Below are 27,119 nucleotides of genomic sequence, written 5' to 3'. Positions count from 1 at the left end.
CAAAATATCAAGCTTTGAATTAATCAAACTCGTGCCTTTGAAAGGTTTGAATAAGAAAATTAAAAGAAATCTCTGTGTTGAACAAGAATTCAAAAACCGCTGTGGAGTCTTCTGTCCACACGTCCTATCCGTATTTGAAGCTCCATTTACAAGAGTTCGGTACATAAAATAGAGCTCATGCTTCGTGTGTGTATATATAGAGGGAAGGTGTTCATCATAATTACGAGCATACTGTAATGAAATTCGGACAATAAAGGGATATTTAAGCTACTCTTAGGTCTTTTATTTCTGGTGAGTTTTTCATAATTATCTTAGTAAAATAATTTCTTTATTTCATATATGAATGAGGTTTCTGTTATTACAATGAGAACTCTGAGTTTCTATGTTTTATTGAGAAGGTTATGTTATATGATGTTTATTATGTATAAAAGATTAATGGTTTTGCAGTTTTCATTTGAATTTTGCTGGGTAATTCCCAATAACAGAAACAGAGATTATTATAAAGCATTTCTTGGTTATATTATATTCAAAACTTTCATGGTATTTCATAATTGAATGGGAGTTTTTTACAAATTGTGCAGGTAGGGAGCCTGCCTTGAAATCATTTGCTGTTTATTGGGAAGAAATTGGGAGACATTCTTTTGGATTTGCCCCTTGTTATCAGTTATTATTTATTTTATTTTTTTTGGCTGACTTTAAGGACCAACAGTTTTGGTAAAGAAGATTCGGCCATTACTATGGCAAAAGGATGCAATAAGTTATGTAGGAAAAATTCGATAAACCTGAGGAGTTGCGAGCCCAGAAAATTAATGCTTGAAACGACGCTTTCGTTCAAGAATCTCGTTCAAGACATTAGAAAATCAGAATATGATGATGCATATGAAAAAACAGATGGTTCTACTTATAAATCAGTTAATGCGGTTTCCCTCCCGGAACCTGCTATAATGTTTACTCCACGACCTGTTAGTGAGCTTGATGCTGCTGCCATCAAGCTTCAGAAAGTATACAAGAGCTACCGGACACGAAGAAACCTTGCAGATTGTGCAGTAGTCATTGAGGAGCTATGGTTTGTCGGCTGACCCTTTAGTCAATTCACATAGTCCTTGCTTAATTAATTCACTGAAATTAACTTCTCATTTTCGACATATATAGGTGGAAAGCATTGGACTTTGCAGCTCTCAAGCGATGCTCTGTGTCGTTCTTCAATGATGAGAAACCGGAAACTGCTATTTCACGGTGGGCTAGAGCAAGAACGAGAGCAGCCAAGGTCAATATTCAAAATGCATTTTAACTCTTCAATTGAGTTCCGAGTTTCTTTCTTTTTCTTTTTTCGAACTACTTGTTCTGTTGAATTTCTACTGTGAAAGAACTTTTGGATAAGGGATTTAGTTTATGCAATTGCAGGTTGGAAAGGGATTGTCCAAGGACGAGAAAGCTCAGCAACTAGCTCTACAGCACTGGCTTGAAGCTGTAAGTCCTCAAGAACCATTGAACCAAATCCTTTCCATAAAAAGAAGCTATCGTTTTTGTATTTTTCCTTTTATCCATTTTCTGAATCTCCATTTTTTCTAAAGTGTAAAGCATGTTTATTATCACTCATTTTCACCTTTTTTCTGTAGATCGATCCACGCCATAGGTACGGGCACAATTTACATCTCTATTATGATATCTGGTTCAAAAGTGAAAGCGCGCAGCCATTCTTTTACTGGTGAGCACCTAATTAACTATTTCAGATTGATAACTTATTTGGTTTGAGAATTGTGGAACAATTATGGGAGTAGCAAGTTAAAATAGTTACCATCTTTAACTATTAAGTGCATTCAAAGCTTTCTTCTCCCTTTCCCTCTAAATTGGAGTATCGATTTTATGATATGTTAATGAACAAAATGTTTCTGACTGACTTGCTCATACAATATTTTTTCTGTCATGTGAAGGTTAGATGTGGGAGATGGAAAAGAACTAAATCTTGAGAAGTGCCCACGGGTCAATTTGCAACGGGAGTGCATCAAATATCTAGGTCCAGTAAGTTTCTAGTCATTGAAGCCTATTAGCAGTCTCACAAGCAGAACTTGTACGTGAATTTATATTTTCAATTAACTAGCTTTCTCACAAGCGTATTTGATCATCCTCTAACAGAAAGAGAGAGAATCGTTTGAAGTCGTGGTTGAAAATGGGAAGCTCGTGTACAAAGAAAGTGGTACCACTGTGGACACGATAGAAGGTTCAAAATGGATATTTGTTCTTAGCACGTCGAAAATTCTGTACGTAGGAAAGAAGAAGAAAGGTCTTTTTCAGCATTCAAGTTTTCTTGCTGGTGGGGCCATCACAGCAGCTGGAAGATTGGTTGCTCATGATGGTGTTCTTGAGGTATATATATACATAATTCTAAAGAGTACCCAATAATCTTCAGTTTTTGAAATACTGTTGAATTTGTACTGTACCAGTGGATTAAATAATTTGCACAATTTCACAGGCAATTTGGCCATATAGTGGTCACTATCATCCAACAGAGGAGAACTTCAGCGAATTCATAAGCTTCCTGGAGGATCACCGTGTAGATCTTGCTAATGTAAAGGTAATTGTTACAAAATCTACACTGTCATGGTAGAATTTGATCTGCAAACTTAAGTTCCTTTGCATAAAAGCATGACCTTCTCCAATTTCATCTTTTGCAGAGATGTGCAATTGATGATGACTGCCCTCCTTTTAATAAGGGTGCCAATGAGGAATCAATTCCAAGACCATCATTAGGTGGTTCTGAAGCCAGTCAATCAAAAGCTGTAAGCACTTCTGATGTAGATGGCCAAGCCCAGGAAACAGAAATTATAGGCGCTGATCAAATGGATAAACCAGTGTATAACTTGGCTAAGCACATGTCCTGCAAATGGACTACTGGAAATGGACCACGCATTGGATGTGTCCGGGAATACCCTGCAGATCTGCAATTCCGAGCTCTTGAACAAGTTAACCTTTCTCCTAGGGTGCCTTGTGGACCTGTCAGCAACTACGTTCCAATCCCATCGCCACGACCAAGTCCTAAGGTTCGACTCTCTCCTAGGCTTGTATGTATGGGACTGTCAAGTCCAAGGACCCCCATTCCAGCAGCTACCTAAGGTTTGACAGGAAGTGGACATAACCAGGGCTTAACTCAGATGCTTAGCCCTTGCTGAATCAATGGTTCTAGAATAATGCTACTTGTGCATAAGGAATTACATAATGGTTTATATATAGATGAGGTGTCAAAAAAAGAGTGGGAAAGTTTTTTTTTTTTTTTCTTAAAGAAATTTTTACCCAGTCATATCTCACCACATCATTTATAATTTATATGTAAATCATTATGTAACACAACCGATAGTACCATCACTAGAAGCACCTCTTGTGCTCCAAATCTGCCCTATCGTGGAAGCTATTTCAAATCTTCATTCTTTCATACACTTTAACTTTGCTTGCTCATGTGAGCAATAAATCATTTTTTCAAAGAGTTTTGGCTCGTATTAATTTGTCTCAAGCTAGATTTGTTTCGTCATTTAATTTTTTGTAAACAAAAGTCTAGTTAGTAGTCATGAATGAGTTTGTAAATGTTAATTTTTTATATGTTACGTGGAATAGATCCTCCTATTTATTTATGAATAGAATCAATAGCAGTTGTTAATTTCCAAAAATGAGGAGACGGAATGGTTTCAATGATAATGGGTGAAAAATATCTTTTGCTATTACCATCAAATTCAACAGTTTTAATGACAAAAATGTAAAGTGAAGAATTTATCCGAATGTTTATGGATCCTTCTCTCTTGGAATATATATATTTAATGACAAAAATGTAAGTGAAGAATTTATAGTTTTCATGAAAAGAATTAAGTCAATGTTTGGCTTGTATAAAAATTAAATTCTTTGTAAATTTTGATGAAAATTAGTAAAATGTATAGTAGAAAAGTTGATAGAAATGGTGGATCTCATGAAATGCGTAGTTCAAAATGACTTTGAAGAAAAATGAATTTTAAGAAATGAGGTTAAACATGGTTAAGCTTTGAAAAATAGGGTTAAAGTTAAGCACAATTGTCATTGGCCAACATAACATAGGGAGCAAATCTAGAAAGAGGTTCGAAGAATTGCAAATTACTAGAGGTAAATCAAATTCACTTTGAGTCAAATTTACTTTGCAAATATATTTAGATAAGTTTCTTTTTAATTAAATAAGTAAAATAATCACTTATGTTAACCTGAGATAGTGGTTTTTTTTTTAATATAATCAAGTTTATTTCCAATTTTGATTGATAAAGAAATCTTTGTTTTAATAGTGGTTTAATGGTTCATCGGCTCAACTCATCAAAACTCGGTCCACGGACGGCTTGGGCTCTGGCTCGAGCTCGAGATGGAGGTTTGTTTGATGAGTTAAGCGAGGTTCAGCTCGTCGAGCTGCCCACGAGCCCATGAGCCGAGGGCTCATAAAAAATGTAAACCAAAAAGTAAAAAAAAAAAATTTTAAATCTTGAGCTCGTGTACTCGGCTCGGCTCGTGCTTGAATGAGTTTGAGCTTGGCTTATCAAGCTCGTTTAGACAAAAAAATTAGTGGCTCCTATGTTGTAGGGATTTATGTGCTTAATTTGGTGAAGGTAGAGAGAACTCAAAGACTTCGAAAAGTCTTAGGCCTCAATGCTATACTTTCTGACGGTTGAGGACTCCACTTGTAATTTTCCCGTCTTCTGTTGACCGGTTCACTATCACTTTGTACTCTTTAAGAAACTAAGACTATTCAAATTGAACAACTCTCCTCTCAAGTCTATTCGTCATCTCTTTTCATTCTTCGCCCTTGTTTGGCCTCCATTAATTTTCATTTCATTTTTCTCTTTCCTATTTTCAATCATACAATCTTTCATAAAATAATATTACACATAAATCAAAAAATTTTCCTTCTTTTTTAAAAACTCTTTTTTTTAAAAAAAAAAACACTATTTCACCCATTTTTATTTCCACAAAATAGGGCCGACTTAGTTTCCATTGCTCATTTCAGTCGTAAGAAAAATACATATTTTTTTACTTTTGTTAAATCCCAATATTTTCCTTCCAAGATTAGAGATATCTTTTCAAAAAGTTCTGACTCATTTTAGTTTACTCTTCACCAATCGTCATGCATGCTTCAATTCTTTAAGCAAGTACCGACATGATGGCTCAAAATCCAGGTAAATAATGCTTGAAGAATAATGTTGGCTATACCGAAAGAGGCTCATAGGTACTTTACAGAAATTTTGAAAAATGCTGAGCTAGAGAGGTCAAAATACAAGATTCAATATTTTTTACCATTAAAAAAAGGGCAAGGAAGGACTAAAACAAAAGCGGGAAAACTTACCTCATTTTCGCCATTTTTCACCGTCCATTCCTTTCTTTTATCTGACTGAGAATTACATATTTGTGTGGTTAAAAGTCCTCTCCGTCGACGGTAAGACAACCGGTACTATACCTCTGGGGGAAAACCCTCCTCATTTCCTCCAATTTTCCCATTCCATTCCAATCTTTGGCAAAAAGGAAATTACATCCATATTCTCAGCCCATCCTTTCGTTCAATTGTCAGTCGCACTATAAGATGACGATAAACTACAGGAGTCGGGTTTTCTAGGGTTTGCATGTACCCGTGTCAAGTTCGGATTATGTTGCCGGCCATCAAAATTAGAACGAGGAAGCACTTACCTCTACTAAAATTCGGGAGATGTTGAAGGTATCTCACTACGAAGTCTTCGATTTGTTCAAAGGCTTGGACTTGAATGTCAGTTGTATTAACTAAAATTAGTGATGCACATATAATTAGAAGTTTCATTAGACAAATCCTAAATATTGAGAATAAAATAGATGAAATTGAAGATCAATGTGAATTTTCATTTTCCTTCTTTAAATCAGTAAGGTTAAATTTCATTTTGTGTGCTTTGAAAAAGCGCACACAAAGTTTCTTTTTAAACCTAGCAAAATGGCTCTTTGTAGGCAGTATAACATTTGCTGTTTCTATCTCCTTGGCTTTCTAAAATTTCCTTCATTTTTTTATTCTATCGATTTTGCCTTCTCCCGTGTTTGAAACATTCGGTCTTTTGTTTTGTCGGTCTTTAATTTCAATTTCTTGATCTGGGATTTGTTCTTTACCGTGGACACTTATATATGAATTGTGAACTTCAATTTTACCGTGGAATTGGTGTATGTGATGACTAACATTATAGCTTCTTTTCTTTTAGCATAGGAAATTATGGAAATTGGAAATGACGAACTTGTTTTAGAATTCGAAAATGAGGAACTTGTTTTAGAATTCGATAATGATAATGCTACCAAGAATGTTATTGGGGTGGAAGACGAAACACTAGGACAAAAGAGGCCGATTGTATCTGAGGTGAGTATGATGTTCAACGACGATAAAAAATTGTATGACTTCTACAAGAGGTATGCCTATGATGTTGGTTTTCCAGTTCAAAAAAGAAACTCAAAAAGGAGGGACAATGGACTGTTGAAATATGTGACCTTGACATGTAGTCATGAAGGTCGAAGACCAAGTAATGCAAGCGGCTCTTTAAATCCACAACCAATCAGTCAAACAGATTGTAAAGCAAGGATCTCTGGTTCATCGGATAGTTATGGAATGTGGAGAATTAATACAATTCACCTTGACCATAACCATAGAACTAGCCCTTCTAAGACTAGGTTGTATCGATACAACGGAGAGTTGAGTGCAACTATAAAACAAAAACTTGAAGTGAATGATTTGGCAGAAATTTCGTTACACAAAAGTTTCAACTCCGCAGTAGTTGAAGTGGGAGGATGTGAGAACATGACGTGTATGAAAAAGGACTGTCACAATTATATTAAACAATTGAGGCAATTGCGACTTGGAGAAGGAGATGCAACCGTCACACAAAGTTATTTTTCAAAAATGAACGTTGCTCAGGTTTTTAGTTCAGTATAGATGTAGATGACGAGTCTCGCCTCAAGAACATGATTTGGTCTAATAATAGGTGTAGGCAGGTATATATGAAGTTTGGCGATATTATCACATTTGATACAACATATCTCACTAACAAGTATGACATGTCATTCGCACCTTTTGTTGGTGTAAATAATCACGGTCAATCAACTTTGTTTGGTTGTGGATTGTTATCGAACGAGGATAGAGATACCTTTGTCTGGCTGTTTAGGACATGGCTTGAGTGCATGCACGATAAAGCTCCTCGTAGAATAATTACTGATCAAGCTAGGGCCATGCAAAATGCTTTTGAGATCGTTTTCCCATACACAAAGCATAAGTGGTGTTTGTGGCACATTTTGAAGAAGTTGCTGGAGAAGTTTGGATACCATGTTGATTAGGCTTCCATATTTTCGGCTATACATCAGTTGGAGTATGATTCACAGAATATTGAAGAATTTGAAGTATGTTGGAAAGAGATGATCGAGACATATGAGTTGATGGATAATGAATGATTGTCGGGGTTGTATACTAATGGAGGTCGTTGGGTGCTTTGCTTTTTGAAAATAGCTTTTTGGGCAGGGACGTCCACAACTTAACGAATTAAGAGTATGAGTGTGTTTTTCAACGGTTATGTCCATTTGAAGATCTCTTTGAAGCAGTTTGTGAAACAATATGAACGAGCACTCATAAGTAAGGTCGAAAAAGAGTTTCAAACTGATTTCAAGTCATACTCACAAACTGTACCGTGCGCCACGAATTATGAAATCGAAAAGCATTTTCAATCAGTATATACTATTTCGAAATTCAAAGAAGTACAGGATGAATTCAAGGGTAAGGTATATTGTGATCTCATATATGTTTCGAAGGGATTTTCAGAGACCACGTATGAGGTACGTGAGAATGTCCTCTATTATGAGCAGGGAAAGAAGAAAACTTTGTTTTTGTCTCATTAGAGAGAGACATCTGAGTTTATATGCAACTACCACTTGTTTGAATTTCTAGGCATTGTTTGTAGACATGCGATTGCGGTATTGATTCGTAATGACATCACACAATTGCCTGAGCATTATACACTACAAAGGTGAAGGAGAGATGTTACTAAAGCATGCATAAGGGTTGCAGTGAATTACGACGGTCTGCTCAGTACTCCCGGACAGTTGAGGTGTGACAATATGTGTAAAGATTTTACGGAGGTGGCTGACCTTGTTGCAAATGGTGAGTGCCGGACACGTGCGATATTGGACTGAATACAAGTACAAGCGAATGAGCTTATGTCTACAAAGTCATGTAGTGCAAGTAATATCGTTTTGCAGCATACTATACATTTATCATCTCAGTGTACTTCTTCACAAACTGCTACAACCAACAACAAACAGGATTCGAAAGTTGCGAAGAAAAAAGGGGCACCCCGAACGCTTCGAGAAAAAGTCCATTGGAGTTAAAGAAATCAAGGGTTTGTTCATCTTTCCACATCTATAATCTTCTACGACCACGAATTAATATTCTATTACATGCAGACAAGTTCGAGGGCAAGCAAGGAGAAGAGACCGAGACAAAGGCACAGTAATAATGAAGAGGCTGCCCGTGAATTTGTAGTGTCGCAACAAGAATATTCGACGCAAACACCGTTCTCTTATTCACAACTATTGTTGATGAGTACCATCATATGATTAAACTATTTGTTTTAGGTGTTATTTATGTTCTTTTTTTACGTAGGGTGATGCCGAAAGCTTTGCATGTACACGACCCTTGCGAACATCGAATGCGATCCCTCCATTGCCAATGAGTGTCATATTCAGTCCACAAGGTGATGACAAAGTTAATTTATTACATTTCTATATGGTTTCTTCAAATACGTGTACTAATTTTTGTACTATTTGACAGCTCATCCGTTTCATTACTACTATACACCTATGCCGCCACAAGGTGGTCCAACCTTATGAATGTGAGTAATATTCTGCTATCAAAAATTTTGAGCATATGCTACATCTCTGCCACCAATCATTTTGCAAAACGAATGACGATAAAAAAGACATGGATGCAATCATCAACTATCAAGCCCTCTAAAGTAGCAGTTCGCTGTTTTGTTGCACTAGTAACTACATCATTACTGTTGATGATTTTTATAGATGTTTGCATTCATAGTGCTCGTAACCTCAGAAATAAAATTCATTTTTCTGTAATTTATAAAGAGAAATGCAATGCAATTGTGTTATTAATTTCATTACTGCATTTAGTTTATCTTTAATTTATAGTATCGGTCATAATTTGCATGCATACATCAAAATTATCAACCTTTAGTTACCAATGTAGTCATTTCTGGCAAAAAAAATAATTATACAAAAATTAAAGGGTAAAAAATGATTAAGTAAATTACACAAAAGAATACTACCTAGCTTTTACTTTAACTTTGGTGTGCTTTTATGGGCATCGCCAAGAACTAAACAGTTATCCACTAGTGAATTAGAAATGGAAAATTTACAGTTTGGCAGACTAAATCTTGAAGCAGTATTAGAAATCAAGAATTGGAAGGAGAAATGATGGGGTTGATTGTTAAAAGGGATAGAAGATGTTCTCCAGATTGCTTTATGAAACCATAAATTGAGTTTGTACATGGAGATTGTTAAAGAAGTAGCCATGGTATTCATCAATGTGTGTTGAATGGGAGTATGCAAATAATTAAAGCAAGATTAGAGGTAAAATTAGAGCCACTTGGACGCTTCTGTACCCCCTATTTATGTGGTAACTATGCAAGGACCACTTTTCACTATGCTCGGATTTAATTAGTTTGGATTACTAGCATAACATACATTTATCCTTGGTGAGTGTATTTCTGAGTAGTGACTACTTGCCTTCATTTATGTTAAAAGGAGGTGCAAATAAATTTTATAATTTTGCCTTCATTTATTGTCATTTACAGTGTTGTATTGAGATATTAATGTCTCTAGTTTTGTATTTTCTATCTTCGTACTATGTGGAATTTGGCACACTGCCAACTTAATCTCCTCGTCTCATATAGGATCAAATGGGTTATGTTTCTGGAGTTTTAATCTTTGTTGTGCATCTTCGTTGCATTGTGGCAAAATTTAATCCATTTTTTGTTTTCATTCCAGCATTAACAGGGGAGATACACAACATTTGAAGACTGCAAGCTGAATTGGGTGGCTATGTAATTGAGAGGAGTCTGTAGCTTTAAATAATTTTGAACACTTCCTATCTTTTACTTGTAGTCTGTATAGTTTGTGCAGATGGAGTTATATAGTAATTCATTTCATAATAGTGTTGATCCACTATCAATTTCTATTTGTATTTCTGTAGAGTTTTTGCAGCTATAACTTAGTAATTGCATATAACTGTATATGTACTTTCTGTCAAGTGTTCAATGAAGTTTATTTCCAATTCGAATTACCTCGACCATTCTACTAACTTCATTCTTGCTAACATAAGCAGCTTATGTCTACCATTCATCGTTTACGAACAAACACATAGAATTCACAAAATGTAACAAAGAAACATAAGTGCATTTAACATAAATTCTAATGGCATACAAAATATTTAGTAATGCTACACAAGTCTTTAAATTAAATATATAACCCAAACAACCCATTGACGAAAATACTAATAACCAAGCCGATCCTTTTTGTTTCTCATTCGATTCTAAGCATCCATTTCCCTTGCGGAATGTCACTTGCAATGACACCTTGACGTCTCATTTCTCAGTTATTCGGGCTAGAGTTTCGAGCATGCTTGGCAAATCTTGAACTTCTTCATTCTTTGCAATAGCTATCAGTTCGTTAACATCACTATATTGTTCACTTGATTTTCCTTCAGCCACCTAATCGAAAATCCACAATTGTTACTGCAAATGTTGAATAATTGCCCTTTGTTATGTGTCTGTTTTTCAACCTCGAAGCATTTCTGAAATCCATATGGACACCATGGGCAACGACGTTTTCTCATGCATTCCCCGAATGAGTGCCACTTGCTTCGACAACTGTAACATATTCCGACATTCCTTTCTCTCATGCTGAGATGGTGAACAATCATGCAAACGAAATTATCAACTCTTGTAATAAACTATAATCAATAACATAAACATTAGCATCGTAATTAAATTTCCAAGTCCATGATTATGAGTTACAGCCACCTCATTAAGACAACTTTGCTCTTTGTTCGAGTTTAGACAGAAGCATGTGTTTGTTCAAGCAATTTCTCTATGTTTTCTTCTTTTAATCCAATCGTTAATCAAGGACCAGTAAATATGAACAAAGGTCTATAGAATGAATAGAAGATAAGAATAACAGATTCGGATAAAGAAGGAAATCAAAGAAAACAAAGAGACATATCTACAACAAAAAACTACCAAGCTAAAAAAATTACAAGAGAAATAGAAGTGAAATTGAAAATTAAAAACAAAACAGAGTATGCAGAAGAATTCAACAGACCACGACATATTGCATAACTTAGCACATTTAATGTGTGTTCAATATGCAGTACTCTACACGACTAAATAATATAATGAAAATCTTCTTTTGCATTTGTAATACTTTCATTGCAATCCTTGTTCTATCTTAACCAAACCTGTAGGAGGAAGAGCAATCCAAGTACTAATTTAAAATTAAATCACCGTCACATGGTAAAAGCTTTTAGCATTCTTTGTTTACTTAGCAAAAACTTTGAAACCAGACCTAGTTGATAACTCATAATCATGGACCTGGCAATAGCTTTGCTGTAACTCTCTTAATCGATTCACAAGCTTTCACCAAATCCACAACATATATGACTAAGCCTACAATAAATCTGGGCGTCAATTTTCAATCTATCAATCCCATTTGTTCTTCAATTTCAAATATTTCAATCCATTAATTTACAGTTCTATAACCATATTTGATTTCTCTAATCATTCCCCTTTGTTCTTCGACTTTTAATCACACAAACAATAAATAACCATTTAAATCCTTCCATTCCTTTTCGCAAACTGTTATCTTCAATTTAGTTTAGTAAAGTCATGGCTGTGTAAGAAGTTTTTGCCTATGATCAGAGATTACGCGTAAAGCACTTACCTCTGATGTATAGACGGAAATGGGTGTCTTCTTCAGTTGGACGTGGTGGTCACTTCGCGGCGGTCGAAGATCGGAGCAAGGTTCGAATTTCTTTGATGTCGACAAATCTTCAACTTCACGAGTCACACTTTTTCTTCTTCGTAGACTTCGCCGCTGGTTGAAGACGGAGCTGATTTCAACTATGTTGTCCCGATGTTGTTAGTGAGGGAAGGTGGAGATAGGAATGAAGAGGTTGGGAAGGGTTCTGTCTCATTTAGGGTGAAATTAAAAGAGAAGAATCAGGGGTGCCCTCGTATCTGACCTTCCCTTTTCTTTTTCTTTTTTTAAATCACTCTTGCCATGTCATTATGTAAGACCTCTGTGAACAGCTATTCTGTACGCCAAGAGAAATTGTTGCTTGAAACCTATGTTTGTCCCTGTACATACGAAAGTTGATTTTACTAAAATATTGTGAATTAGAGTGACCCAAGTCCTATTTTATGCTTTAAACTTCAGTGATTTGATCCCGATGAATGAAATTTAGGATTATTTTTCTTTTAATAAATTTTTTAAAAGACTTGCATTGGATGACTAGTGCATATATAGATTATGGATCACTACTAATGAGTTTATGACTTTGGAATTGGATCATACTAGAGGTAAACGATTATATTTCTTGATTTTGGTAGTATCGAGAAATGTTAATGAGTTGGGAAATATAGGAGTCATGAGTTTTAGATGATCCCCCGTGGAAGAAACAGGGTTTCACAGTTCGTCTTTAATGAAGCTTAAGAATAATTTACTTATTTTGACACCAACATAAGAGTTAATTTCAGTAAAAAAAATAACTTCTAGAAGTAAAAAGGAAGATATCAAAGCATGTTTCAAGTTTCACCAAACTTGATAGCATGTGTTAGTAGGTTTTATCTATTGAGTGAATGTCTCATTTGAACCAACAGACAGAAATTTTTCTTTGTGAGTTCCATCTCATTATGCAGTTGAATGTACGCTTGGGATTCAAACCAGAGAATGAAGTTTTACACTCTCGTAGTTGTCACTTGCGGACAAGAAATATTTTACCTTATTGCATATGAAGTGGAACAGAAACTGATAATTCATTCATTTGTTTCATTAACGTAGCCCCTGTTTGACGGCCATTCTTTGGGAAGAATGAGTTTTTGAATAGTAAAGTTTGGAAAATATGTGATTAAAGTGTAGGAAAAAATTTTGAGTTTATGTGAAGGTGAGAATGAGTGGCTGAAAATGAGTATAAGATAAAAGAAAGCTTTGAAAGAATGGTTATCAAATAGGGGTTTACTATAAATGCTTTGTGTTCATGGATATTGACTTGCATCCCGAGGTTAACAATAATTTTGGAATTGAACTTGACATACCAATTCTAAAATTCAACTATGCCAAATTCCAACTTCCAAATACACTGGACCAACACCAAACCAAAATTTCATCTCAATTACAACCAAACTAGCCCACAATGAAGCCCACACCAAACTAAGAAGAAACAATCCAAACCAAATCGCTATAGCCCAAATTAAATTTTCAACAACTCAGTAAATGACCAGATGAACTGAATTTCTCGAATTACCATAAGCAAAATTAATTTTCATCAAATTCAAATTTCTGATCCTATAAAACCCAAGATAAGTCCAGAAAACCCACATATTGTTAAAAATTCAACTTATTGACCGACCCAATAACCATTAACCCAGTAGGCCCAACACTATGCAACAATAATAAACAACCCATATATCTTAAATCAACCAGCCCAACTAAACTCCAACACCAATTAAATTACCTAGCCCACAAAAAGAGTCCACAGCACAAATAGGCCCAAACCTCACAAATCACAGCCCAATTGTACCAGGAAGATGAACCGATGCTCATGCTTAAGGTTTCCTCTGAATTTAAGTCATCGGTGTCTCATCTCGTTGGAACCACACCTCCTATCGGCAGCCATCTCATCGTCGAGCTCATCATTTGCTCCTACACTCGTCAAAAACCACAAAACTCCAGCCACGTCCAAGACCCCAGCTTCTTGTCGTGTCAGATCGTTACCTTCAGGCTTGACGGCCTACAGCACACCATTATCACACTGTCGATCGTCATCCATCTTCACCGGCAGCCATTACCTAATCAATTTCAGTCCACCGCCACCTCTACAAAACACTAACCCAACATCAACTGTCGGACACCCTTCAATCGCCGACAAACCACAACCCTCTGTCATTTATCGAAACCAGCTACTATAGCCACCAACAACAAACCTCTGTTCAAAGTCATATAGTTCAAGTTACCAACTCTTACTGTGATAGAGACCCATTACTGCAGATAATTAGGGATTTACGCCTACGCAAAGAAAGATTGGGGTGATTCCTTCACGCTCAAGGAACATTAATAGCGAAAGAGAAGAAAATTAACTCATTTCGACAAAGATTGGACGTTAACAGGAAAATTTGACCGGACGAGTAGCACGAGGCCGCTCGTCGAAGAACAAAAGCTTACAAGTTTAACCAAACCTTAGAAACCTTGCTCAAATACCATGTCAAGAAAATTGTAAATTGTATATAATAAACTCTTGTAAATATTACAAAGGAGAATAACCCATTTATAGGGCTACAAATAACTGTAAAAGGAAAGATTGTGTAATAATTACACAATTAATTATTAAGGAAAATAATCCTACACTATCGAAAAACTGTCATAGAGAAATATTGATCCTACATATTATTATATTCTACTGACAATCTGCAATCTAATTATTTGGTTATAAACTTTCTTTAGTTCAATAATTTCTTTCCTATATGCCTACAACAAATTAATAACGAAACTTTTCAAAAATGATGTTTGGTTGTTCTTTAATGGGTAAAAATCAAATCTCTAGTGGCAAATTAGAATGAAAAGTAAGAAAGACAAAAAATTTGGTGATAAAAATAATGCTTGCATTATTCTTGCTTGCTGAATTAATAAACTTGATAATCCCCGCTGACTGCTTTGATGCATAATATGTTTTTTTATAGTAGCTTTGAAAATTATTGTTCCATGTAGAATTTGTGCCAAGAGTAAAGCTATTTGGTAAGAAGTTATATAATCCGCAATTTCATTGAAAAAAAGAAACTTTTGTTTCCTTTTGTGAGAAAACTGGACTATCTAAAGCAGAAAACATGATTGTACATAATGAGTGAAAAAGCCGAAAAAAAAAAAAAAAAAATTGTGGGCGACTAGAGGCTAGAGATGACTTCATTGTATTTTCTTTGGAAATCTCAAGATTATCAGCCATCCTTTTGTAGTTCTTCAACCAGTAAAATATTTTTACGAATAGCTTGGGTAGATTAGGGAACTAGTCATATTATTTTACCTAATAGTGGATTTTATCTCTCACAAATTCAGGAGAACAGGAGGATGGAGAACCTAGCTGTGGCTTTAAAAAATGAAGGAATTAGTGCTTTTCGCTTTCATTTTGCTGGAAATGGGTAAGCTTCAAAACTATGTTGTATTATTTATAACAACTATATATGCCTCTACAAAAAGAGAAAAGGATGCTTGGTAGAATAGTTATATGCTCGCATGCTATAGATTTCTCTCCAGATCGTCTCTTATCACTTACCTGGCTACTCGAGCTCCATGGCGGCTTGTATTATTTCCGTATGTGATAATTAGACATAAGAATATACTGTTAAATTTCCACTTCAGCGAGGTCGTGCTCGTCCTTGCATTTCTATATTTATCTAGTGATTTAGCTTGAACTTGCTGCTTTGTTATTTCTATACGAGTGGAGTCCATTCCTCTTCATTGTTCCACTGCAGTTACCTTAACGCATCTTCCTCTAAAAGTATCTTTGGGATTGATGGTCATCATGAAGGAAAAACTCTTTAGGTTGTAGGTAGTTCCATCAATAACAGAAAAACAATATCTTTGTATGCAACAACTTGCCTAGATCGAATTTCACAAATTTTTTCTGAATTTCTAGGAATATTGTATGGATTGAAGGGGTCCTAATGAAATTCTTCCTTCTTCTCTAACGGGGCCAGCAATGATATTAAAATCCTTAACAAATGTTTTATCAAACGAGATTGAACCGTGAAAATGACAAGCTTTAGTTAATGTCTTAGATTGGGCTATTCTCCAATAGCCTAGAATAGCCTTAATATTTTTAGGATCAATAGAAATTCTTTGAGAAAAATGAAAAATAAGACAAAAAATTGCTGTTGCATAAAAAATTCTTATGTTGGCGTACCATTTCTCGGATCTGATGGTATAAATAACCTACATAAGACAATCTAAATGCTATTTATTCAACCAACTTTACATGAAAATGTCATCAAAATAAGGAAAGAGAGTCAGGGGCGGACTTAGACAGTTCAAACTGTGGGTTCAAAAATGAATTTTTTTTCGAACAACGTATTATTAATTAAAATAAGATCATATGTTACTACAATAAGATTTGGGTTTGGGCTTTTTGGGCATTGGGCTAGGAAAATTAATTGGGTTGGCACAGTACTTTGGCAAAAAATTACGTTTTAAGCAAGGAGGAAAAAATCAAAAAAACTGCGACGTTATTTGACCCTACATGACCCCATGTGAGTCCGCCAGTAAAGAGAGTTTACCAATAAATGAATACAACATGGGGTCTCGTGAAAGTACTAGGAATGTTAGACATCTCAAAAAGCATGATTAACCACTCTTATAAACCATTTTGAATATTAATGTCCTGGTCTACTGCTAATATAACTGCATCTACTTCATAAAAAGTATAAGACAGCAGCAGATTCACATCAACGATATAAACAATTTTAGGAAGGAGACTCAATAATGATATTTTTGAGAAATGAGAGATTTCCCGTTGGTACTTACAATAAGCTGAAACTAAGAAAGTATGGGCCTTTCAAAATGCTTAAACAGATTAACGACAATGCCTACATTATTGCTTTACCAGATTTTATAGGTATTTCTCGAACGTTCAATGTGGTAGATTTGTATGAGTTCCATAAAGATGATAAGCTTTTGTATCCAGATTTTAACTTAGGGTCGAGCTCTTTGAAGGTAAAAGGGATTGATGTAGGACATAATGGATATATTGAAAAAGAGTACTAGTAGAAATAGAACATCTTAATTTCGAATCAAGTCCATAAGTCTATTCTGGAAAGAGAATGACGGGGGGAATAATATTCACCGCTATACCATGATGTACGATAAATTTCGACCATTCGAGTTCGTTTAGGACTCAAAAACTGAATTTTAAAGTTTTGGCGCTATTTTTGTCAATTCGTTTATTTTGGTTATTATTATTATTATTATTATTATTATTATTATTATTATTATTATTATTATTATTATTATTATTATTATTATTATTATTCTAGTTTGTTTAAACTTTGTTTTCATTACTTTTAATTGTTTTAAACTACGCTTCTATGTAAACCCTTATAAATAACGGGTTAGTTCGTTTTTTTCATTATTATTCATTATAAAATTTGTGAAGTTTATTTTCTCTTTGGATTCTAAATTTCGTGATTTCAAGGTTTTCGCTTGAATTTCTTTCTTTCGTTGCATCATTGTAGGACAAAACTTGATCGAAAGAAAAGAGTATAGCTATCCCCTGATTCAATTCTTATATCATGTGATACTTGTCATGTATGTTAATATATTCAATATTGATATCTTGTGAGTTAATGTTTTTTTGGAAGATTTGATGAGACAAAACTTGATGATGATAGTAACATAATGATTCAAAAAATAGCTCTCATTGATCTCTTTAGTAGTCTTACATATCATAGTATTATTTTGAGGATAAAATATCTTGTATGTTATTGATATTTATTATACAAAGAATATATTTCATTAAAATCTTATTAGGAAAAATCTACATGAAACATTCTAATGAAAGAAAAAGAGTACATTTATTCTTTTGAGTATGTCATAAAAGTTGTTTCATTAAAAATCTTGTCAGGAAAATTTAATTGGACATAATCTTGGTCAAGAGAAAAAGAGTACAATGCGCATTTAATCCCTCCATAATAATATCACTTGAATTATGCTTCAAGCATTTAAATTTTTGAAGGTAATATTAATTGCCATGCTAGATGAGTAGGCTATAAGCAAATTTATTTATGAATATCAAATTTCAAACATTATTAGATTGATAAAATAGAAACCTGTGATTACATCCACGACATGATAATTTATCTATTTACACAAATCTTCACGAAATTCATTAACTAAAGAGTTATACATTTCATACTGTAACTTTACTTCTTCTATTTTCATTTTGCATAAGTAGTATTCCTTTAGATATTTGAATTGTAGATCCAAAAATTTTAGGTTTATCTAATAATTCAATTTGCTAGAATTACCCCCATTTGTTTGGCCAATTATTTTTTAATCGATATACTTCAACGAATTCATTTTGATTCTTTGCTATTTATATATGATGCGGTACATCATATTCAAACATGTTGTCGACTATCTTTTCTTTTTTTTTATTCAATTATTTTCTATAGAGACACAACTTATGAAGATATCTCAATTTTCAATATCAAGTATTTGAACCTCTTCTGGAGTTTTAAAATTTGTTATGTTTAAATACTCATCAAGAGTATATGACTCTCTAATGGGATCGTCTTTGTTAATTGCTCTATTTTCATTTGGAGATTTTTGTATTAAAATTGAATATCATCACGCTTTAAGCATGTCATAAATTTAACTAGTTGTGTGAGATATTGCATAAGGATTTAAGCAACGCATTTATTTTCAACATTCTATATTTTTCATCTTAGTGTATTGTGGTGGATCAATTTTATATATATTGTACTATCAAAATAATTAAATGAAAAAATGAAGCTTTGATCATAAGCCAATTATAACAGAGAAAACTATGATATTGTCATAATGTGTAATAGCATTCCTTAAACAAAAATGAGAAATAACATGTTCTTAATTAAATTAATTGAAAGCGTTTAACAAATAATAGTGATACATTTATCGACATCTCAAATAATACTTATTAAAAAGTTGAGATTTAGGTTCACTAGGATTAACAAGACACACAATCTTATTGTATAATCTAAAGATTATGCTCATATTTTGAATAGCAATATCTGTTTCTATATTGAATATCTATTTGAATTTTTAATTTCACATAATTATTGATTCAATAATGGTCCGACTTGACATGTCAAACAATAACATATAAGAGTTACTGAACTTTTAGTTCAATACAATATTTATCAAAATAGTAACTAAAGTTTAATGTAATGAACCAATTAAGAAATACAATTAAAAACTATGTATGTTTCTCTTTTTTTGGCGGATAACAAATTACTAGTAATAATAAGTTTATCCTTTCATATCATACAATATTGGCTCTTCTGGAATCACAAAATAATATTTTTCAGGAATATTAATATAAATAAGCTATTGTTTCTTTAGAAGCAATTTAATTAAAACTACAATTTTCCAGAATCAATACAGTATTAATATATCACAATATATATATATATATATATATATATATATATATATTGTGATTTTTAAGAAATAACCACATAATATTCTTCAAAAATATTAATAAATATAAAATTGTGCTTATTTCAGAGCAACACAATATATTTCAAGAATATTGATTCAAACAATTTTGCAATATTCTTCTAGAATATTTAAATGTCTGAATCCTATTTTGTTCCAAAATAACAATAATAATGAGCTCTTTAGGAGCAAATAATATTGTTTTGAAATATTAATTATAATGTTGTACTACTTTAAAAGTAACAACCTATACAAAAAAAAAAAAAAATTAATGGTGAAGTTGATGGAGTTATGTAAAACGAATGTAATGTTTCAAAAAGAACATAAGACTAGGGATTGAAATGTCCTGTTTCAGAGGTTAGGGATGAGTTTCTGGAGTTGTTAAATGTTAAGAACTATCTGTACAAAATTTCCAAAGAAAAGTAGAAAAATAATGATTCGAATAAGATAGATCAAGAATTAATCCTCATCTCGAAGGAAGCAAATTGAATATTTAATCACTCATCCATAAAAACATCGTTAGAAATAATATGAAGTTTTTTATGTTTATAATTCGTCATTTTATTTTAATTTTCTATAAATTAAATTTTCATATCGCCAAGTGATCGAGAAATAAGTTATGATTAATTAATTTAATATTTTATGATCGAAATATAAGTTGTGATAAATTAATTTGAAAAATTGTGACCCATAAATAACTCATGATCAATTAATTTGATAATTTAAGATTGATAAATAAGTTGTGACCTATGCATTTATGATTTGTGATCAATAAATAAAATCGTAATCAATTATTTTGATAAATAGTACCAATAAAAATAAGTTGTGATTTATAAAATTTGTCATTTATGACTGTGATTATGACTAGTACGTAAATGTGATCATAAATTATATGTTATTGTGACCTTAATCTATTTAATTAATAAAACTTGTTTTTATCATTTAATTAATGCTACCTGATTTTTGAAAGAATTTCACAAGTTTATCAAATTTGAGAGTATATCTTTAAGGTTGGTAATTATATATTTTTTCCAAATTTTTTTTTATGGACAATGGTGCAAATGGGCCTGATCTTATTGTTAGGGAAAAAAATCATAATTCCGGTGTATTATTTACGCCAATTCACAAATCAAGTACATAGTTTAAAAAATCAAAATTCAGGCATCTATATAATTAATTGAAAATATTTATTATTTAAATATAATAAAGTCACAGTTACACGATAAATGGTCACAGATTCACGATTATAGGTTACGAATTTATTTACTGATCACATATCATCAAATTAACTGGTCACAAATTATTTCGAGATCACAGATTATTTCGAGGTCACAAATTACTTGGTTACAGATTATTAAATTTTTAGGTTACACTAAATAGATGGTCACGGATAACTAAATGGTTGGTCACATACGTCAATTTTTTGGTTACAGACAATCAAATCATCTGTGACCACCGCCAACACTTATGACCACCATCTTACCACTACCACCAACCACATCGCCGTCAAAATCGTCGCTGCCACCACCACCATCTCTAACAGCCTTGTCATCTTAGACACCGCAACTAATACTACCTCCCCACAAACAAAACAGATACAAAACCATCAACACCCTACAAAAGCCATCATTGCGACGTCATCACCACTTCACCATCTCCACCACCACCATTTATACCAATAAAAACTATCACCCTATACAACACCACCACGACTATCGCTGTTCACAGCAACATTGGTCGTTAAACCACCACCAGCGTCATCTACCCTAACTACCACACCACCATTGAACACCACTGCCAGAGCCGTCCGTGTCACAACACGAAAATCAGTCAACACCATTCACACTGGCAACAGCAATCCACCATCACACCCACCGATCGTACACCTACACCTCTACCTCCACCGCACCATAGCATCATACCACCACTGCACCACCACTGTGACACCATAGCATATCATTGCCGCACCACACACCTGACACCACCACCGCACCGTACACATCCACTACCAAACCATCAATCACCACCACTCAAAAGTTTAAAAAAAAGAAGTAAGTGAGCAGATCTGTAGCTCATACAGCTGCTACTGTTGAGAGAAGAGAAATTAGGAAGAATAGAAGATACGTGACTGCGTGTGTTTAGAGAGAGAGAGAGAAGAGTGAGACGGGATTGGGGAAGCAATCACTGTGGTCTCCGGTAATGGGCGGCAGTGCCGAGGCGTGGAGAGAGTGAGGAGAGAAGATGGAGTGAAAATGAAAATCTTAGGCCCTGTTCTCTTTACCGTTTTCGGGCCGTTTTCTGTTTTCGATTTTTCAAAACGGTGAAAACGTGTTCTCTTTCCCGTTTTTGAAAACGAATTTTCGAAAACGAAAAAAAATTTGTGAAGAAAACACAAAAAGACTTTTTTGTCGTTTTGGGCGTTTTCAGTGTAAAACTTGAAAAAATTGAAAACGCGGGAAACAACTTTTTTTTTTTTTTTGAGGAGGTGGTGTGGTGATTCTCAAAGTTTCAAAAAAAAATTAAAAATTAAAAAAAAAAATTTTTTGAGGAGATAGTGTGGTGATTCTCAATTGAAAATTTTAGGGTTTGAAATTTGAATGGATAAGATGGGTACCTGATTTGTGATTAAACAAACTTATTATTTGATTTTTGAATTGTAATTTTGAAATGCCTGATTTTATGTAATTTTCCATTATTTTTATTTTTGGATGGACATGAGATTTTCCTCTAGATCATGGATCTTAAACTAGAGTTCAAATTTCCAATTGGGCCTATAAATATACTTTTGGATCTTGTTCTTTCAGAATTGGGCTTCAATTGGATTATGGCCGTATAATTTCTTTCTTCTCCACCGAAAATATATCAGCTGTTTCGATAAACCCTAATCAGTGCTCATAAAACTCAATCGAGAAAATCTTCCTTTAGTTTTCATAATTCTCCACCCAAACTCACATTACAAACATGGTGCGAAGCTTAAAGAACCCTAAAAAGGCAAAACGCAAAAACAAGGTAAAAATTTATTCTTTTCTATTTTGCTGAATTTGTTTTCTGATTTTTTATTTTTTTTTACAATTCAAGTTGCTTGATTGAACCGCTTTTCTTTCTTTGGATAAAATAAATAGGTGTCAAAAAAAGGCGAAGGGTCGTCGTCAGATGCCATGCCATCAATGCCGGCGAAGGTATGGCAACCGGGTGTGGACAAGCTGGAGGAAGGAGAGGAGCTGCAGTGCGACCCTTCTGCTTACAATTCTCTCCATGCCATTAACATTGGCTGGCCCTGCTTGAGGTTAGTGTTCCTTTCCATTTTCTGTGGGCCATATGTATGTGTTAAAACTACATGCTCATGCCTGTTTCTTTTCACTATTCAACCAAGAAGAAGAAGCTAGTGTGTCTATTCAAGTTCAGTGTTGTCAATTACTGTGTACCAACACAGCTTCTTGCCTTCGAATTTTATCATAATTCTCTGGCTGGATTTGACATATTTATTGCAAAAAGTAGGTTCAAGGGAATATATCTCTGAATATTCTTATGCATAACTTTACTACTTTGCTGCAACACGCCTATACCTGTGATTTGGTTATTATCAGGGTCCTTGGTGAATTTTATCCTTTTTTGTTTTTGGCTGGAGAGTTTATGTAATTGATCTTCTATTTGGATTTGGGCAGCTTTGATGTACTGCGTGATTCGCTCGGGTTGGTGCGAACTGAGTTTCCCCATACTGTATACTGTGTTTCAGGAACACAAGTGAGTGCTGATCTTTACCTATATGTGAATGATTTGAGCCTTTTTTCTTTATTGTGTAAAATTTTACGTTGACCAAATGAAATGGAAAACTCTTGGTATTTGATTAATGCATTTCCAAGAAGAAGATGGCTGATTATGTTTGACAATTATACTTCCTTGTTTTGCCATTTGCAAGATTTGTCTTTGTAACTTGCAGATAAAAGCCTCTTTGATTTTGTCTGTTAAGTAAAGTTTCATTGGAAGCACCTACAGGGAACAGACATATACATATATCATCAATAAATTTTGTGTTTAATTTTGTCATTGTATTTTTTTTTAACGTGTTGTTATTAATCAATTTTACAATTTTCATTCTGCAGGCAGAGAAAGCTTCGTGGAACTCCATTGGAATATTTAAACTATCAAACATTTCAGGAAAGAGACGTGACTTAGTGCCGAAAAATGCAAATACTGATGGCTCTGACATGGAGAGTGATAGCAGTGACAGCGACGATGATGATGAAGAGAAGGATGGCATATCTGGGACACCTGTTTTGCAGGTACAGTTTTATTTTTATATATGAGATTTTTTAGCTGTATCCAGTTTCTCTGAGTTATTCTATTTTCACTTCATCTTTTTCTTTCTTGATGAATCTACAGCTACGCAAGGTTTTCCACGAAGGATGTGTTAACAGAATACGTGCAATGCCACAAAACCCCCATATATGTGCTTCGTGGGCAGATACTGGTCATGTTCAGGTTAAACTCTTGATTAATGGAAGTTCCATTGGCAGTGTACAATATAAAAAATTCCAAGAAACTTGAATTATTAGGTCTTAATTATGTAACGCCAATGGGGCCCGTTGGACATGATGGCATCTTCAAACCTCACCCAGTAAAATAGACAATTGAACCTTTATTCACTATCTAATTGAGGTATCAACTTACAAATAGTTGTAGACAGACTCTTAGTCGCAAGTTAACAAGTTGCTTGTGTTTACATAATCCAAAAACGTGGTATACAAGTTTGGCATTACAGATGGTTTTGGATAACTTAAGTTGTTTACACAATGCAATTTACAAGCTTGTATACCTCATGTCTTTGGAATGCAATTTACTAATAACTTATTACTTTCCTGCATGTCTTTGGAAAATGAAAGTGTTCTCATTGGTAATTTGTCTAATAATAAGTAGAATAAGTTTCTACTGTTGGTTTTCATTTGGATAGGTAAACTCCATGCAGAAACTTGGGCATTATAGTCACTGTTATTTGGATCTCATAATTATTTCACACGTGTTAGCTGAAATTCTATTTTTATGCTGATGCTGTATGAAACTGGATCTTGTAGTAACAATTGGTCCTACCCATTGCTTCTGAAGGCATTGTAAATGCTCAGAATTTTGAAGTTCTTCCTCATACAAATTGATGCTTTGCAGGTATGGGACTTCAGTTCGCATTTAAGTGCTTTGGCAGAATCAGATACTGAAGTTAGCCGTGGAGGATCTGCTTTGTCGAATCAACCTCCTCTGGTTAAGTTTGGCGGGCATAAGGATGAAGGCTATGCTATAGACTGGAGTCCTCTTGTTGCTGGAAGGCTTGTGTCAGGTACTGCGAGATAGATTTTAATAACATGCTATCATGTTTTGGCAGTTCTTGAAGTACTTTATAAATTTTCTTATTGTTTATTTTGCTTTCATTTAATAGGGGACTGCAAGAATAATATCCATTTATGGGAGCCAGCATCTGGTTCAACATGGAATATAGATAGTAATCCTTTTGTTGGACATACTGATAGTGTTGAAGATTTACAGGTATGTTGCAGGACAATGATGATTTTGTTAGGCATCTGACTCTCAAAATGATGAATTTTTTTATTATTATTTTTTTTAATGCAGTGGAGTCCTACAGAACCTTTTGTGTTTGCCTCGTGCTCTGTGGATGGAAATATTGCAATTTGGGATAGCCGTTTGGGGAAGTCTCCTGCAGCTTCAATCAAGGCACATAAAGCAGATGTAAATGTGATAACATGGAACAGGTTTTTAAACATGATCTATTACTCAATGCTGTCCTAGTAACATTTTACTGAATATATTCTTATGCCATTATTTTTTCACTAGGCTCGCAAGTTGCATGCTGGCGTCTGGTAGTGATGATGGGACATTTTCCATCCGAGATCTTAGACTGCTTAAGGTATTCGGTCTAATATTGGACACTTAGATAGAATTTTTCATTTTTTGATTGATGGCGATTTGTATTGCATGAAATATGACAGTTAGTCATCACAGTTAGTTGTCTCTAATTAAAGCCGATTAAATATTTCTATAAATTGAATTGGGATGAGACCTCATACCATCAGTATAATCTTGGTCATTTCTTTTGCGTGTTTCCCCGGGAAGATAAAACTTTTTCACTGGTTGGGGTTGGGGGGATGCAAAAGAAGGGCTTCCGGAGTTCAGACCTGACTTGGAGTGGAAAAATTAAAAAAATCTGTGCAAAAAAGAAAAAAAAAATGAAGTATAATAGGAGTCAGCATATTTTCACGTCAGATTAATATGGGAATTGTTGTTTTCTGATTTTTTCCCCGTTTCTGCTGCTCAGGAAGGAGATGCTGTAGTGGCGCATTTTGAATACCATAAACATCCAATTACATCCATTGAGTGGAGTCCACATGAAGCCTCCACCTTGGCAGTATCTTCAGCAGACAATCAACTAACGTGAGAAACCTAGATGACTACCATGTTAAGACGACAGTTTTTATTAGTTCCATCTCTAACTTAAATTTCATTTTCTGCTTCTTTATTCACATTTTCAGAATATGGGACCTTTCTCTAGAGAGGGATGAGGAAGAGGAGAGCGAATTCAAAGCCAAAACAAAAGAGCAAGTGAACGCCCCATCAGATTTGCCTCCGCAACTTCTCTTTGTTCATCAGGTGAGAGAACTCTTAAACTTGTTTGTACGAGAGTTTATGTATTCAGCCGTACATTTATGTTGAACTTGCCCTTGTTCGTTTGCAGGGTCAAAAGGACTTGAAAGAACTTCATTGGCATTCACAGATACCAGGAATGATCATATCCACCGCCGCAGATGGTTTCAACGTACTAATGCCTTCAAACATTGAAACCGCTCTTCCTGCAAATGAAGGTTAAAAGATTCAGCAGTTCATGCCATGGGAATTTGCATCTGCTGATGTGTTTTTAACTTTGCACCAGTTTTGTTCTGGAGTATCTTCTTCCCTTGCCGTTGTAAAGTCAGACGATTTTGAGTTTGCATAAAGTTGTCCAGAAAATATTTATTTTTTGGTGTTAAGAGCATGATGGAACGTTTTGTGACGAAAATATACTGCTGTTGTCTGAGAATGGCAAATAGAACTCTGTTTTACATTGTTCTTCGACAACCTGTGGTAATTCCTTCTTTCCTTTCATTTCTTTCATTTGAAGTAGCCTTCAAATTTAGAGAATTAATACTTAAAAATAAGTTTCAAGAAACTCTATATTTTAACTTTGGGTAATTGGCGCAAAACGTCCATACCTTTCAGTTTTATTGTGAAAAACGTCTCCACCTTTAATTTTTTGGTATTTTTGCCCTCAAATCAACCTTTCGTTGCGATGAAGGTCATTCCGTCCAAGTTCCATCCATTTTGCCGTTAATTAAAGGGAGAGAGCCATTTTTTGTCCAGTCAGCAGGAGTAAATCGTCTCACCCATTGAATCCCTTATTCCCGCCTTCTACGTAGTCTATATATATAACAATTGTTGAAAAATGGGTGTGAAAATACTTTAAATTATTACATTAAATAAGGAAAAAAAATGTCGTTAAGTAAAGAACAGATCGCGGGTTAATTTCAACCATCACTGTTGCTTTTATGAGCTTGTTT

General features: G+C 34.3%; 2 protein-coding genes across 2 annotated transcripts; both read left to right on the top strand.

Moving 5' to 3' along the window:
- Positions 1 to 3,592, top strand: LOC111411226 (IQ domain-containing protein IQM1-like). Its single transcript, XM_023041782.1, has 9 exons — positions 1 to 291; positions 582 to 1,066; positions 1,153 to 1,267; positions 1,405 to 1,470; positions 1,620 to 1,708; positions 1,935 to 2,022; positions 2,137 to 2,367; positions 2,474 to 2,575; positions 2,676 to 3,592. Exons 2-9 carry the CDS (start codon positions 738 to 740, stop codon positions 3,111 to 3,113), a joined length of 1,458 nt encoding a protein of 485 aa, XP_022897550.1. The 5' UTR covers positions 1 to 291; positions 582 to 737; the 3' UTR covers positions 3,114 to 3,592.
- An 18,769-nt stretch (positions 3,593 to 22,361) lies between these two features.
- LOC111411215 (glutamate-rich WD repeat-containing protein 1) lies at positions 22,362 to 26,640 on the top strand. The gene is made up of 12 exons (XM_023041773.1): positions 22,362 to 22,530; positions 22,644 to 22,807; positions 23,187 to 23,265; positions 23,625 to 23,804; positions 23,905 to 24,003; positions 24,682 to 24,850; positions 24,950 to 25,056; positions 25,141 to 25,280; positions 25,363 to 25,435; positions 25,844 to 25,959; positions 26,058 to 26,175; positions 26,261 to 26,640. The coding sequence occupies exons 1-12, from the start codon at positions 22,483 to 22,485 to the stop codon at positions 26,390 to 26,392; spliced, it is 1,425 nt and encodes a 474-aa protein (XP_022897541.1). The 5' UTR covers positions 22,362 to 22,482; the 3' UTR covers positions 26,393 to 26,640.
- The last annotated feature ends 479 nt before the right edge of the window (positions 26,641 to 27,119 follow it).

The sequence above is a fragment of the Olea europaea genome, chromosome 2 (assembly GCF_002742605.1).
Source record: "Olea europaea var. sylvestris chromosome 2, O_europaea_v1, whole genome shotgun sequence".
NCBI classification, from domain to species: domain Eukaryota; kingdom Viridiplantae; phylum Streptophyta; class Magnoliopsida; order Lamiales; family Oleaceae; genus Olea; species Olea europaea.
The sequence above is the reverse complement of the archived record's forward strand: the minus strand, read 5'-3'. Positions and strand labels throughout refer to the sequence as shown.